Here is a 13,345-nt window from a genome sequence, read left to right as displayed (position 1 = left end):
GCTCGGTGTGCACCCCTTGCACGCGACTAAGTACATTTATCCAATAACCTGGCCAGACTTCTGCGCCCGCACGTGCACTGGGATTACAACAACTGGACTGGTGCGCGCACATGTAGCTCATGTTTATGTAATGCCGTATGCGACTGTCAATGTGTGTGAGTGCGTGTGCGCGCGCTAGAGCCGGAGCTAGCGCGAGCAGGGTCAGCACCGCGGTGGCGGCAGCGGTCACACGTTAAAACATTAGCCACCCGCGTGTTTATTCTACAGACTCGTGAGGGCTCGTGAGATTTCAGCGATGCGGATTTGACCCAGCATATAGGAGGGCGCTCGAGCTCCACTGTTTTTCACGCACGGCACGCACGTAGACCCGGTGGGTTCGTCACGCGGGTAGAATCAGTGGAATCTTTCGGGAGTGGACAGGAGAGCGACGTCCGGTCGGTTGGTGGTCAGTAGCACCGCTTGGAGAGGAGGAAGAGTGGGACGTGCGCTGGACTCCTGGCCGAATAGGAGCATCACACAATCCCGGCAGCATCCTTCCCTCCGCGCCTCAGCTCCAGCGGGAGGCCCGGAGCGGCGGCAGGATGTAGCAGCGGATTAACGGAGGAGAGAGGGCGCTCAGAGGAAGAGAGCGGGCGGGACCGAGCGGACCGAGGCGGGACGGAGGGGACATGGGGAAGGACCAGGAGCTGCTCCAGGCCGTGAAGACCGAGGACCTGCTGACAGCTCAGCGGCTCCTACAGAGACCTCGGCCGGGAAAAGCAAGTCAGTGTCCGAGCAAACACACACACACACACACACACACACACACACACACACACCCCTCATTACCAGGTCAGGACAGTGCAGGCTAAATCAGATGTGAAGCTATTTAGTCTGCATTGTCTGTGTGTGTGTGTCTGTGTGTGTGTGTGTGTGTGTGTGAGAGAGAGAGAGAGAGAGAGAGAGTGCGAGTTTGTGTGTTTGTGCTATGACGTTGAGTGTGTGATAGTGATGACGTTGCACATGTGTGAAAGCAGCCATTAAAATGTAATTAGAAATCAGAAATGCTTGTCATCCTGTTTTCCACAATCGAGCATTTGTGTGTCTGTGTGTGTGTTCGCGCGCGTGAGGATGGAAGTATACACGAAGGTCCTACACTGCTTTCGGGACAGGGGGATTATTGGTGTGTGAAGATGCCAGATGTTAGTGGTAATAATGTGATGATCGTAAGTGTACACGTGCAGACGTTTGCATTCGTGCACATACTCAAACGTGCGCGTGTGCCTGATGTAGAGTCAGCTGGGGCTCGAGGTGATAATTAGATTTCAATTACAGCCTTGAAACTGCTCTCCTCCTCTTCAGTTTCATCACCAGGCCCCTCTCCTCTCCTCTCTCCTCTCCTAGTTTTCCTTCCTTTCCACCTTTCCTTCTATTTCTTCCTTTCTCCTTTCTTCTCCTCTCCTTCCCTTCTGTCTTCTCGTCTTTCATGTCTTCTCCTCCTCACGTTTTCCTGTCCTCTTTTCCACTCCCTTCATCCCCTCATGTCATCTTCTTTCCTCCCTACTCCTATCCTCTCCTCCTCTTACCTCCTCTCTCCTCTCTTCTTTTCTTTCCTTATCTCCTCTATCCTCCTCTTTTCTCTCCTCCTCTCCTCTCGTGTGTGCATGTTTGTCTCTGGACATTCCAGCAGTGCCATGGAAAAGAAAAATGCATCCCCTTAAATGCCAGAACAGATCAGCTCTGAGCGCTCAGTCCACTGCACACTGACAAAGAGAAAGAGGGAGGAGGGCAGAGGGAGATGAGGGTGTGGAGGAGGGTTGGGATGGGAGAGAAAAAAGAAGAGAGAGAGTGTGTGTGTGTGTTTGTGTGTGTGTGCATGAAGGTAAAGTGACAGGAAGTGTAAGGGAGAGGTTAAAAGGTGAGTTATGGAAGGTGTGTGCGTAGCTGCGTGAATCCAGGTTTATGTTTGAATAATTCAACAGGAAGCCAGGTTTCTCTGCTGGAGAATCGCTGCTGACACACTCACTCAGACACACACAAACACACACACACACACACACATATATATATATGTATACACACACAGACACACACACACACATATATATATATATATATGTGTGTGTGTGTGTGTGTGTGTGTGTGTTCATTTTAAAAACATTTTAAAAACACATATATATAAACCCACCTGAAGCATGCAGAGAAACACACTTAGCACATCAGGTGTTAGTCATGTGCCTGACTGCATTTGTATTATTAACAGGATGCTAACGATGTTCAGAGCAGCAGTGTGGCAGGTGAGAGGGAGAGGTGGTGGTGCTCTGTCAAAATGTCACAAATCGATTTAGAGGATTAAAGGAACTGAAGTGTTTACAGCCGTTAGTGATGCGGTACGTTTTATAAAAGCTTTATTAGCTGTAATTAATAGACTTATATTAGTGTTTAATACATTTTTTTCTAATTCAGATTTTTTCTATGTGATACTTTGCTCCTAAATTCATCCAAGAAACCTCTCTACACCATCAGATCTGCAACCGTAAGTGTCATTATTGCATTGACCCTGACAGCTGTAAACTAAGAAAACACATTTAGGCACGTTTAACAATACAGCTGCAGCAGAAAAAAACTGCAAATAGAGAAAACACAAACAAATACTATCACATCATGTTTTAGGATTTCTTTTTCAATGTTGCAACCTTGTTTTCAAACTGGTGAAGTTGCTTTTTAATTAGTGTTCTATCTATGTGCATGAGCTTCTGTATCTTGAGCTTTCAGGGCTGCCATTTATTAAGAAAGTCTAACAGTTTATACTATGTTTTAGATTAAATTCTAAAATGCACTTTTGGCAATTTTCTGCAATGACCTCCGTTCATTTTAAAAAAACAAAATGCACAATTCTGTTTCTAATTATCATGCGTAGCGGGCTGATGAGCAAATGTGCCAGTGAGGCTTCTAAGCTTACAAAGTTAGGTAGCTCAGTCCATCATCATGGGATCCCTGAGGTGAAGAGCTCTGTCTTGAAGAATTTCAGCAAATGTTCTGAGTTATGGAACTGTATGAGGAAAAAGCTAATCTGACTGTCTTTTTCTGGCAATACGATGAAGTAAACCTACTTTTAAAGACGGATTTGCACCTTTTGTTAGCTCTCTGACGTACACTGGCACTGGGGACTCACATGTTTCTATACACATAGGGAGAACTACACATTGCACACACGGGGTTAACTACATGTTCCACACACGGGGTTAACTACATGTTCCACACATGAACATCACAAAATTTGCTGGTAACTTGGGACAGTGAGAAATGTTAGAAATATAACATGTGCAGCAATGGCACTGCATTAGCCCACACATAAATGTATGGGCTGAACTTAGACATCCATAAAACATGACAAAAATTAGCACAACTGCCACCATCTGTCACAAACACTGTAATCATGTCCTTCTACCTAGACTTAATAACAATAAGTTGGTGTTTACAATCGATATAGCTCGTAAACCCTCTGTAAATGGTATCCTTATTTAATTCTGAAGTATTTAAAGCAGTAGTTAGACTAGCTTGATACTCTCCCATGTCTGCCTGGTAAATATGTAGCTGGTTACTTTAGCTTAGCAAAGGTCAACAGTCATCCTGCTCTATCCAAATGTACCAAAAGGTATTCATCAGCACCTATAAAGCTCACAAATAAAACAGATCACACATCTTTTAAAATGAACTGAACTATTTCCTGACTGGAATGTTTGTGCCTCAGGTACTTTTTCTGTCAACATTATCCCATTGTCCACAGTTTAAACATATTTTTACGCTAGAGAAATTCTCTTAAAAGGATAATTACACCCCTAAATTCTGCTAGACGCCTTTCTCTGAGGAAAATCTATCTATTGTGTGACACGGAGGGTCAAGGGACACAGGCACTAATTGACCACTACTGCCCGGCATTGCACTGAGAAAGATGTATAGTTTGTTGTCCAAACTTTAATAACCATACAAATCTACAGTAATCCTTACTGTTATCATCTGGAAAGACAGATAATCTGTCAAAACGTAGTCAGTCGGGTCACATTATTACTGTTTATTACATTATTACATTGTCATTTTTGTCCAATGAAGGACCATTGATTTTTTTTTCAGTTTGTGAACAGTAGAGTAAGTGTTAATAGGATCAATCCATTATCGGTTTTGTTCTATTCTTTGGATTTGTTGACAGTGAAACCAAGAAGTTAAGAATATTACCAGTCTTAATATTATAGTGTGATCTTGCCACAGTTGCTAGACTCAGTGTCTAAAAGATGAAGGAAGTTTATTTTGAATCAGTTCAGACAGAGAACACTTTAAAACAGATGACGTTAAAACCAATGTTTGATCACATTTGCGTAAGGATAAACTTTTTAAATAATGTCTTCCTATCTTTGGCTCTGTTGCAATATACAATAGCTTTGTTGTAGAGATACAGTATGAGAGATAGAGAGCATCCTAAAGATATTTGTACTTCTTTATGTTGCAAGCAACTGAAGTGGGCACTAAGTAATTCACACCACGTATCAGATTCTAACACTGATCATTCACTGCACAGACAAAAGTATTTCATATCAAACTCAAGTAAGGTCCGGTATTCTCTTTCTGTCATTGAACAGTACACATCTCTTGCATTTATTTGTTTTTATGACTTAAATAAAAGCTGTTGCACATGAATGTGCACTTTTCGTCTGTATCTGTCCTCAAATATCAACTCGTAGCTGAAAAATGCAGCAGGCAGGTGAAAGTGTAGAAGTGAAATGTTTTGTTTTTTCTTAACTACTGAGTTCAAGTTTGTATTAAAACAGAGAGTTTGGAGTGTCAACTCTGCATATGGTAACTCCATTTCAAAAGCCATATTGTGAAAAAGAACCAGGTTGACAAATGCTTTACTCAGTCTTTCATCACAGACTAGTTGTGGGTGCATTCATAGAGACATTTTCTTTAAAACATGTTGTGTCTTGTCATGAGACACTGAAATATAATCTAGGAAGTCGAATGGAACCACAGATTTTCTTTTATCTTTCTCGCTGACTTGTTTTCAGTACTCTGAGAAGTTGTCCCAGCAAAAACCAGCTATCTTTGGGTGTGACATCTTGTGTTAACCATCACAAATACATGCATGTTAGTGATTGGCAGCTCTTTGAAGCTGCTTTACAATTTTACGGGATTAACACTACTGCCATCATTACGTTTTACACATCGTCCCAACCTTTTTTTTGAAATGGGGTCGTAGATGATTCGACTGAACAGTAGTGACAATATTTTACGTCTAATCTGAAGCACTTTATAGTTCAAAAAAGGATTTACATTTTTTTGAACTATACTGTAATCCCTGCATGTTTGATAATAGTGTGATCTGATGAATCTGATTTGACTCACTTCTAAAATAAATGAGCTACTGGCTGGAAACAGGAAAGGAAAAGTCGTGTCAGGACTAGCATTTATTTTAGGCAATATGTTATACTCAAACTTCGAGGTCAGAGGTGGTGGAAACTGTACTTCAGAACATCTCTGGTAATGAGAACCCTCGAGAAACCCTCCACTTCACCTCTCCCGAGGTTTGAGAATCTGCCGTGGACAAACTGAGGGTTGCACTGCCAGAGCCAGTGTTGGTATTCACCACATTAGGAGTGAAGGGTTTCAAATTAAACGTGAATGATGTGATTTCAAGTCAAATAAATTCTAAAATAGCAGTAATTTGAGGGAGACGTTGCAAAATAATATCATAGTAATCCCTGCCATGTGATTGACAGTTTTTGAGAATTGCACATTGGGGGTTGTCATGGTAACCAGGGCTCGGTTGCATCGTTGTGCCTAAAATTATCATACAAAATATGAACCCTGGTCCAAGGACACCATCTGATAAATGTTATGGTAATGCTCTTAAACAACAGCAAGCAGGTAAATATATACATCTAAATTATAGGTAAGTGATATGTTTAATATTATAAATGAAATAAATTGTTTTAATGTGAAAATCTGCCTAGACTATCATGTAGCAACTGAGAGATAATCTATGTAGAAAAAAGATTTGCAGTCAGGGTGGGGAGTCATGTGGCTCTCTGGTAGTCTGATGGTGACACAGATATCTGCACTCATTGATTCATCTGCTGTGGGGGGAGGGGTGTGGGGATGGTTCTTGCTTTCAATCCAAGCTAGATAGTGGTCCTATGTGTGCACAGAAACACACACACACATATGCAAAAGAATGATGTCAGCTGCAGAGTGTAAACAGAAACAGCAGAACTACCAATCAAGCGCGCGCTCTTTAGCAAATTACAGGGAAAATTAGAGTGTGAGAGCAGGATGAAGGGATGAAGTGCGGATAGAGCTGCAGAGAGAGGGACAAGCTTTTCCCCAGATTACAGAACAGCTACAGATTATGGCCTCTGGATTATGAGGGTTTGACAAAAAAAAAAAAAAAGTTGAGGGAGAGAGACAAACAATGCTTTTCTATGTGGTTTTCAGAGTGTCTGCTTTAGTATTTCTGGGGGTTAGATTTGTGCACGTCTTTCTGCTGTTGTCAAGTGTCTTCATTGTTCTGTTGAAGATCCAGGATTTCACAATAAAGCTCGTGCACATTCATATTAACACAAGGACAGAGGTGCACGCCCAAATATAAACACATACAAGGACAAGGTCAGATTCTGAATGACACAGACATAAAATACTGCTCACATGCAAACACATTCCCACACACACACTGTGCCTTTGTACTGATGTTGCTGCTAAACTGATCAGTTTGTGTAAAACTAACCCAGAAATAGATGTTACTTGCAAACTGAAGTTGGGATATGACTGGATTTGTTTTGACTTTCTGTCATAATTCTGTCTCCACAGTAGGTCACTGCTGCTATTGTTCTGTAGGTCAGTAGAGGGGTCTCGCCTTACCTTTGACTGGTTTTCATTAAATCTGAATGATTTAAACAACGTTTTAGATCAACAAAGCAAAATGTATGCAGATAACCATTTGGAACCACAATAGGACGTTAAGCACATGCTTAAGCACAGGTTAAGCAAATCCCAAAAGTAAATACGGTGTGATGTCAACTTCACATTCTCTGTAGTAGGTTGGGTGGAGTGGATAGCTCAGCAAACACAAAACTTTCCCAGACAACACAATATTTTAATTCCACTAGGAGTATTTTCTTTCTCTGACAATTAATCCTTATAGGCTTTGTGGTTATTATTGTAACCATAAAGGTCTAGCAAGTACTTACAAAATCTAAATATGTGGTTTTTTTATGTCTCAGTGGCCACTCAGGGTTATTACGTGCTGTGTGTGTTGCTTATGTGTAACTCTGGACAGAGCCCTAATTATTTCCCCTGCTTCCAGACTTTATGTTAAGATAAGCTAATACCCCTCTGGGTCTCTTTACATAAAATAGAAACATGAGATTTCAGCTACTCATCTAACTCTTTGAGGGATAGCAAATAATATGTCCCCAGAGGCTGAGGTATTCCCTTAAGTTAATTTTTTTAAATTGCTGGGTAGCTGAGGAAAAACTTATGTGCCGGGGCATGTTTGTAATACATTATTTGGCTACATGAATCTCAAATTTAAATGTAAACCAAAGTGTAGCACTAAAACATGAAGTCTGAATGCATGATTAGTGTTTTCATGAAAAAACATAACAGTAAAGCAACTAAATTAGTAGTAGCCATGGTTTTGGATGATGAAAGCTTTATACACACTAGTAATGTAGTAATGCTGACTGCACTGTACTTTTGCATGCAAGTATACCTAATACCAAAATACAGACTGAGCTTATATTCCTGTTGAGTTTCCTAGAAAGCGCTCTCTTTATCTTCTTTATCCTGTCACTTCTCCTTGACCTTTTTTTGTTCCAAAGAAAAAACTGTTACACGGCAGCAGGTTGTTTTAGAGCGCTCACATATATAAAAGTGTAGCTGTGAACTCTGCCTGCAGGGAGTGAAATACTGGAATATGTACAAGGACAGCATACATTAATCACTGAATTTTGAATAGATTTAAACTTGAACTGTTTATGTTATGAGTTTGTTGCTTGTCTTTTTCTCATCTTCTCTTTTCTCTGTCTTTCAGAGCTCCTCGGAGCAGCAAAGCGTGTGAACGTCAACATCCAGGATGCAGACGGGTGAGAGACTCACTTACTTCATCATGCTTAACTCTACTTCTCTTGCTTTTCTTTGCCTGTTGCTTCATTTCTTTTTTTATGTCACACAAGTCAATTCCCCTTAGTGTACATACACACACCCACACCCACATAGTGGCTTGATCAATTAGGTTTGTCTTAATTTTGTCAGGTTACTTATTTGATTTTAAATGTTTGCATCAAGATATTGATGCTTTTGATATTGATATTTTGGAAATAAAGTGATCCCTAAGTTCTCATTAACTAATCCTTTCAAACAAGTGATTCATTAAATCAAATTGCACCATTTAAACTTAGGTAATAAAGGCATTAGCAATGTGTAAGTACAGTGTTGATGAAACATCTGCATTGATGTATAATCAGGAGAAATCAACTATGTAAACAGGTAGGATATACACAACATTTTCTTTTTTGTTAGTTAAAGTTTTATTTGTATGCATACATTATTGAATGGGAAGTGTCTAATTGTGTTAATGTAACTGACATCATTTACACTCTACGTTTTGTTAAATGTTTTGGCATAAAGTAAGAAACAAAAAATTAAAACTAAACTATTTTTCTCTTTAGTCTAAAGGAACCAGCATAAAACTAGTTTGTGTGGTACAGCCATTTTAAATAAAGTAATCTGTAAAACTATAGGAAGGCTGTACAGATGACTGCATTACCCACCCAATCGTTAATTTCTAAGACTTGGAAGTAATCATGTGACCAGCCAGCGTCTATATACTGTATTTCATGACTGTGCATGCAGTTGAGCTGGTGACTCCCAAGTCCCACATTTTATCTTCCAAAGACATTTACACACTGATCCATAAATTAAAGAAACAATTCAGTTTCTACACTGATTGTATTTCGCAGTGATTTATCAACTTTTATGTAGATGCTAGACTACAATGTTGATATTATTAATAGTTGTTGAAGATTTGACTTAGATTTTTGCTTGCCTTGTACCTCACTTGTAAGTCGCTTTGGATAAAAGCGTCTGCTAAATGACTAAATGTAAATGTAATGAACATTGCAACTTCATTTGCCTACCTTTTCACAGAGCAGAGGCCAATAACCTCTGTTGCCAAGCAGCAGCATTGCTTTGACTCTGAGGCGGCAACTTGTTGCTGTGTATGGGAGACAGTGTAGGCGACAAGTTGGAATAATTGATGTTCAAGTAAAATATACACAGCAGCAGCAGCCAGAGATAATGGACTGTGGATGTTCTGCCATTTCAAATGCAGTTTATTAGTTGTAATCACCATGTTTAATTCTACATAATTTCCGTATTATTTTTCGGCCTATTTTCTGAGTAGCCCAAAAACGAATTCCTCTCTGTCCTCAATGTTTTTCATCGTCAAGAGCAACTTGAGGTTTCCAAGACTCACAACATGACTGAGCACTGGACTTCCACATTATTTTTTAAACAATGAATAATTTTTCATCTGTGTCTTTGTGGCTACTTAAATCTGATATCCACACTAAGGCCAGAACCTTATTTTAACGAGACACAAGTGATAACTGGCCCTTTAGCCAGAAATCTTGATATTTAATTCAGGATACCAGAAATGTCCACAAAACATAAAAAAAGACACTGAATCCTAGAGACTTTGTTTGTTTTCCTTACTGGGACAGGAGTAAAAACAAAAAAACAACAACAATTTGGTCAACAATTATAATTAGATGTATGAGTGTAAGCATTATCTTATGCTTAAACCTGTCTTTGCAACTGACTAAAGAGCTCAAATCTAACCATTGTAATTACCTCAGAGAAGAGCCAACATTTCTCAGCTCTTAATTTGCTTAGAAATCTTTCCTTTTCAACACTGATTGTGCAACTATGGATTTTGGCTATATTTAGACTTGTGATGGGTTAAGCTTTTTGTGTGCACATGCTTGGTTGGTGATTGTGTTTCATTTGGGTCCACTGGATAACAAAGATCTTTTGACTTTGTTGATTGGAATCACATAATTGGACATAACTCGTCGTGTAATGATGATTCTGTGATTTGACTCCAGGGCCTGGCCCCTATATTCACTGAGGATCCTTTAGACGCATACACATACATACAGATGTGCTGTGTGCATGCTCGGCCTGGGGGGTAGAGAGATTGCTTATTAATGTAAGTAGGTCATTTTTCCCCACCCACATAGAGCTGAGGGGTGGAGCTGCTCTACGCTAAAGATTATTTCAGCAAAGTTATGCTCTGGCTTTACAATACGTATGTGAATATGTGTATTTTTATTCATAATCTGTGTCTGTGCGAAGGTTGTCTCCGCTGCACCATGCTGCGCTGAGTGGAAACAAGGAGCTGATCTCTCTGCTGCTGGAGGCACAGGCAGCAGTGGATATTAAAGACCATAAAGGTAAAACCACACACACCCTTCTGTAATAAAATATAAACCTGTTGGAAAAGCATTAAAATCAATTTTGAGTGTGGTCTACAGGGTTTATGCGAAGTGACAGATTTGTGTGCACAGCAAACAATAGACAATAGTAGGAGAAGGCTTTATGGCTACAGGACTGAGAGCCAAGTCGAAGCAGAGCTGCTCAGATTTTCCTTCCTTATCTCTGAAGATTTTCCCTTTCCCTCACTAGCAGAATACAGCAGAAAAGTTGAAATCTCGTGGCAGATGGGCGGTATAATCCCTCCAGGATGTAGACCACACTGCCAGCCGGTCATGGCCAGTGTGTCTCTAAATAGAGGCACACACCTGGCAGGAATCCTCACCAGGTGGCCCCACCTCCTCATCGGGTTTCTCTCTGTGGAGCTGATTGGAAAATTTAAATCATTCATTTAGAATGTAACGCTTGCAGTGAGCAGTGAAAACACTGATGTCAGCACAGATCAGAACAACGGTCACATTATAATTCATACATACAAAAGTTTAATCTCAAAGCTTCTATTATCAATCATTTTAAATAACCAGAAAGTAGTAGGCTTTCTTAAGAGATAAAAAGAATTAAGATAGGGATCATTAGGCAATATAAAATGCAACAAGAAAAATGACACAATTCAGGGCAGAACATGATTAAATTGTCTCAAAATTTATTTCATTAAAATCTGCAGCAAACGCAGATATTTTAAATTCTGATTTTAGAGGATGCAGAGTGTTTCATGTTTAGTGTGAACTCTGGAGAAAGTGCGTCATGCGGCTGTTTTCTGATAAATAAAATCTTATTAGAAACAGATGTTCTGGCTTCCCGGCCTATTAGTTGGGAAGCTAAAGTAAAAAGAGAGCAAAGACTCGACTAACATCAGGTGAACAGAAACATGACTGCAAATGAATGATAGTTTGTATCACTTAGATGTGTGAATAGGCTGTTGGCAAGTATTGTATTCAGAGTACTGTTTTAATATTGTTTCAGACCTTGCACAGTGATACATGTTCACTGACCTAGACATCTGGCAGAACTGCACTTCTGGACTTGATATTCTGCCTAAACCCATATAAACAGGAAAGGCGGCAAGGAGCCATGCATTAGCTTGAGTATTATAGTCCTGGGAGCACAGTGAAGGGTATTTCCAGAAAGAGAAACCCCAATGAGTTAGACATATCAGTTTTCTTTTTATTATTGTTATTGGTTTAAAATGGAAAAGTAGGTCTAATGTTATTTTAATATGCCATGGTCTGTGTTGATCCTTCTTAATCAGAGGTTGTAGTCTTTCTAGCAGAGTTTTCGTGATATCCACTGCCTGCCAAATTAAACATTATTCCACAAGTTCACACGGCACATGTGAATCCACGTGAACTTCTTGATTCGCCACTGCAAAGGAAGCAGGCTCATGCTAACTTCTTTATGTTAAATACAGTCCAGTTCAGTGTCTCTGTTCCCCTGCACAGTGTGGATGAAGTTGTCTCGTCTTTTACCAAATTGCCACAACACATTCTCAAAAGCGCTTTGGGGTTTTGCCATTACATCTCTTGATAAACACGGGCTTTAGCATCTACTCCTGCAGCTGCTGTGCCTCTTTATCTCGCCAGCACCTCTTTTTCTGAGTCAGAACTTCCTCGTGCCAGCCGAGCCTGGAGGGTACTTTTTTTCACCACTATGATGTGGCTCATTGCTGGTATAAGGAGTGGGGGTCTTGGTTGCTGCCATGAGAAAATGCTCACTGTTCCTTGCAGCCACTGCCACAAGTTGGTGTTTAATGTCTTCAGATGAAAAACACTGTTAAAGGTTTTGAGGTGCATTTTTTTGCACTCTGCTGAACTTGGCATCACCTTGCATTTCCTGCACGCCTCCATGAATGATCTGTATCGTCCACTTTTCTGCAAGGCTCCATTGAGTCTTGTTCAGCCACGTTAAGGGGTTTCTTGACTCTGTATGTGAAGGCAGTTTGTCTCGGGTCTCCCATGGGTGTGATGCTTGCAACAATAATTCAGGGTCACAAAGGGTCACAACGATGTCAGTCACTATATGGCTACATTTCCATAAGGAGCACAGACTTTCTGTGCATTTAAGCATTTGGTACACAAAGAAAATTACATTCATATTAGGGCGGCAACTAACAATAATTGCCATTATCATGTAATCTGCTGATTGTTTTTCTCTTTCATTCATCTTTTAATCATGTGGTTTATATTGTAGGTTTTCAGAAAAGAGCCAAAACCTACAGAAAAAGTGTCCAAAGTCCACTGCCATAACTACATTAAGATTAAAAATCACAATGTAGGTGCTAGAACCAGGGATTTTTGTTTTTACTTAAAATATGACTTGACAATTTATGGTGACTTTGGAACAGTAAGCTGGAGCAGTTGACCACCAATTACGCAGTTTTGGGCTCAATCCCAGGCTCCTCCAGTCACATGTCGAAGTGTCCTTGAGCAAGACACTTAACCCCAACTTAGTTGCTCCCAGTGAGCGTTGGCCAGCTGAATAGCAGCACCTCCATTGGTGTATGAGTGTGTGTGTGTGTAATTGTGAGTGCGAATGGGTGAATAAGAAGCAGTGTAAAGTGCTTTGAGTGCCCATAGGTAGAAAAGCGCTATATGAGTACAGACCATTTACCATTTAATGCACTGCCAATTGTCTCTCAACTAACTGTTTCATCTCCACTTTACATTCTATAACTATATTTTCAATTTCAGTTGCTACTCTTTGGGTTTAATTAGTTCTTACTTTGTACTAGGCATGTTAGAGAAATGACTGAGTACAGCTGAGTTTAATGATTCTTGCTGAAAAAATCAGGCATTGATGTCTAATAAGAATCTAATTTGTC

The 13,345-nt window shown here is 40.2% G+C and overlaps 1 protein-coding gene across 3 annotated transcripts in view; it reads left to right on the top strand.

Annotated features, from left to right (window-relative positions):
- The first annotated feature begins 55 nt into the window (after positions 1 to 55).
- si:dkeyp-9d4.3 (caskin-1) overlaps positions 56 to 13,345 on the top strand; it is a 30,201-nt gene continuing 16,911 nt past the window's right edge. The window contains exons 1-3 of one of the 3 annotated variants that reach the window (XM_067497292.1): positions 56 to 762; positions 8,066 to 8,117; positions 10,390 to 10,487. In XM_067497292.1, the coding sequence (XP_067353393.1) occupies positions 669 to 762; positions 8,066 to 8,117; positions 10,390 to 10,487 (244 nt within the window). In that variant the 5' untranslated portion in view covers positions 56 to 668. The remainder of the gene's footprint in view (positions 763 to 8,065; positions 8,118 to 10,389; positions 10,488 to 13,345) is intronic. The other 2 variants (XM_067497293.1, XM_067497294.1) reach the window with 2 other exon arrangements.

The sequence above is a fragment of the Channa argus genome, chromosome 3 (genome assembly GCF_033026475.1).
Source record: "Channa argus isolate prfri chromosome 3, Channa argus male v1.0, whole genome shotgun sequence".
NCBI lineage: Eukaryota > Metazoa > Chordata > Actinopteri > Anabantiformes > Channidae > Channa > Channa argus.
This window is presented reverse-complemented; position numbering and strand designations above follow the sequence as displayed.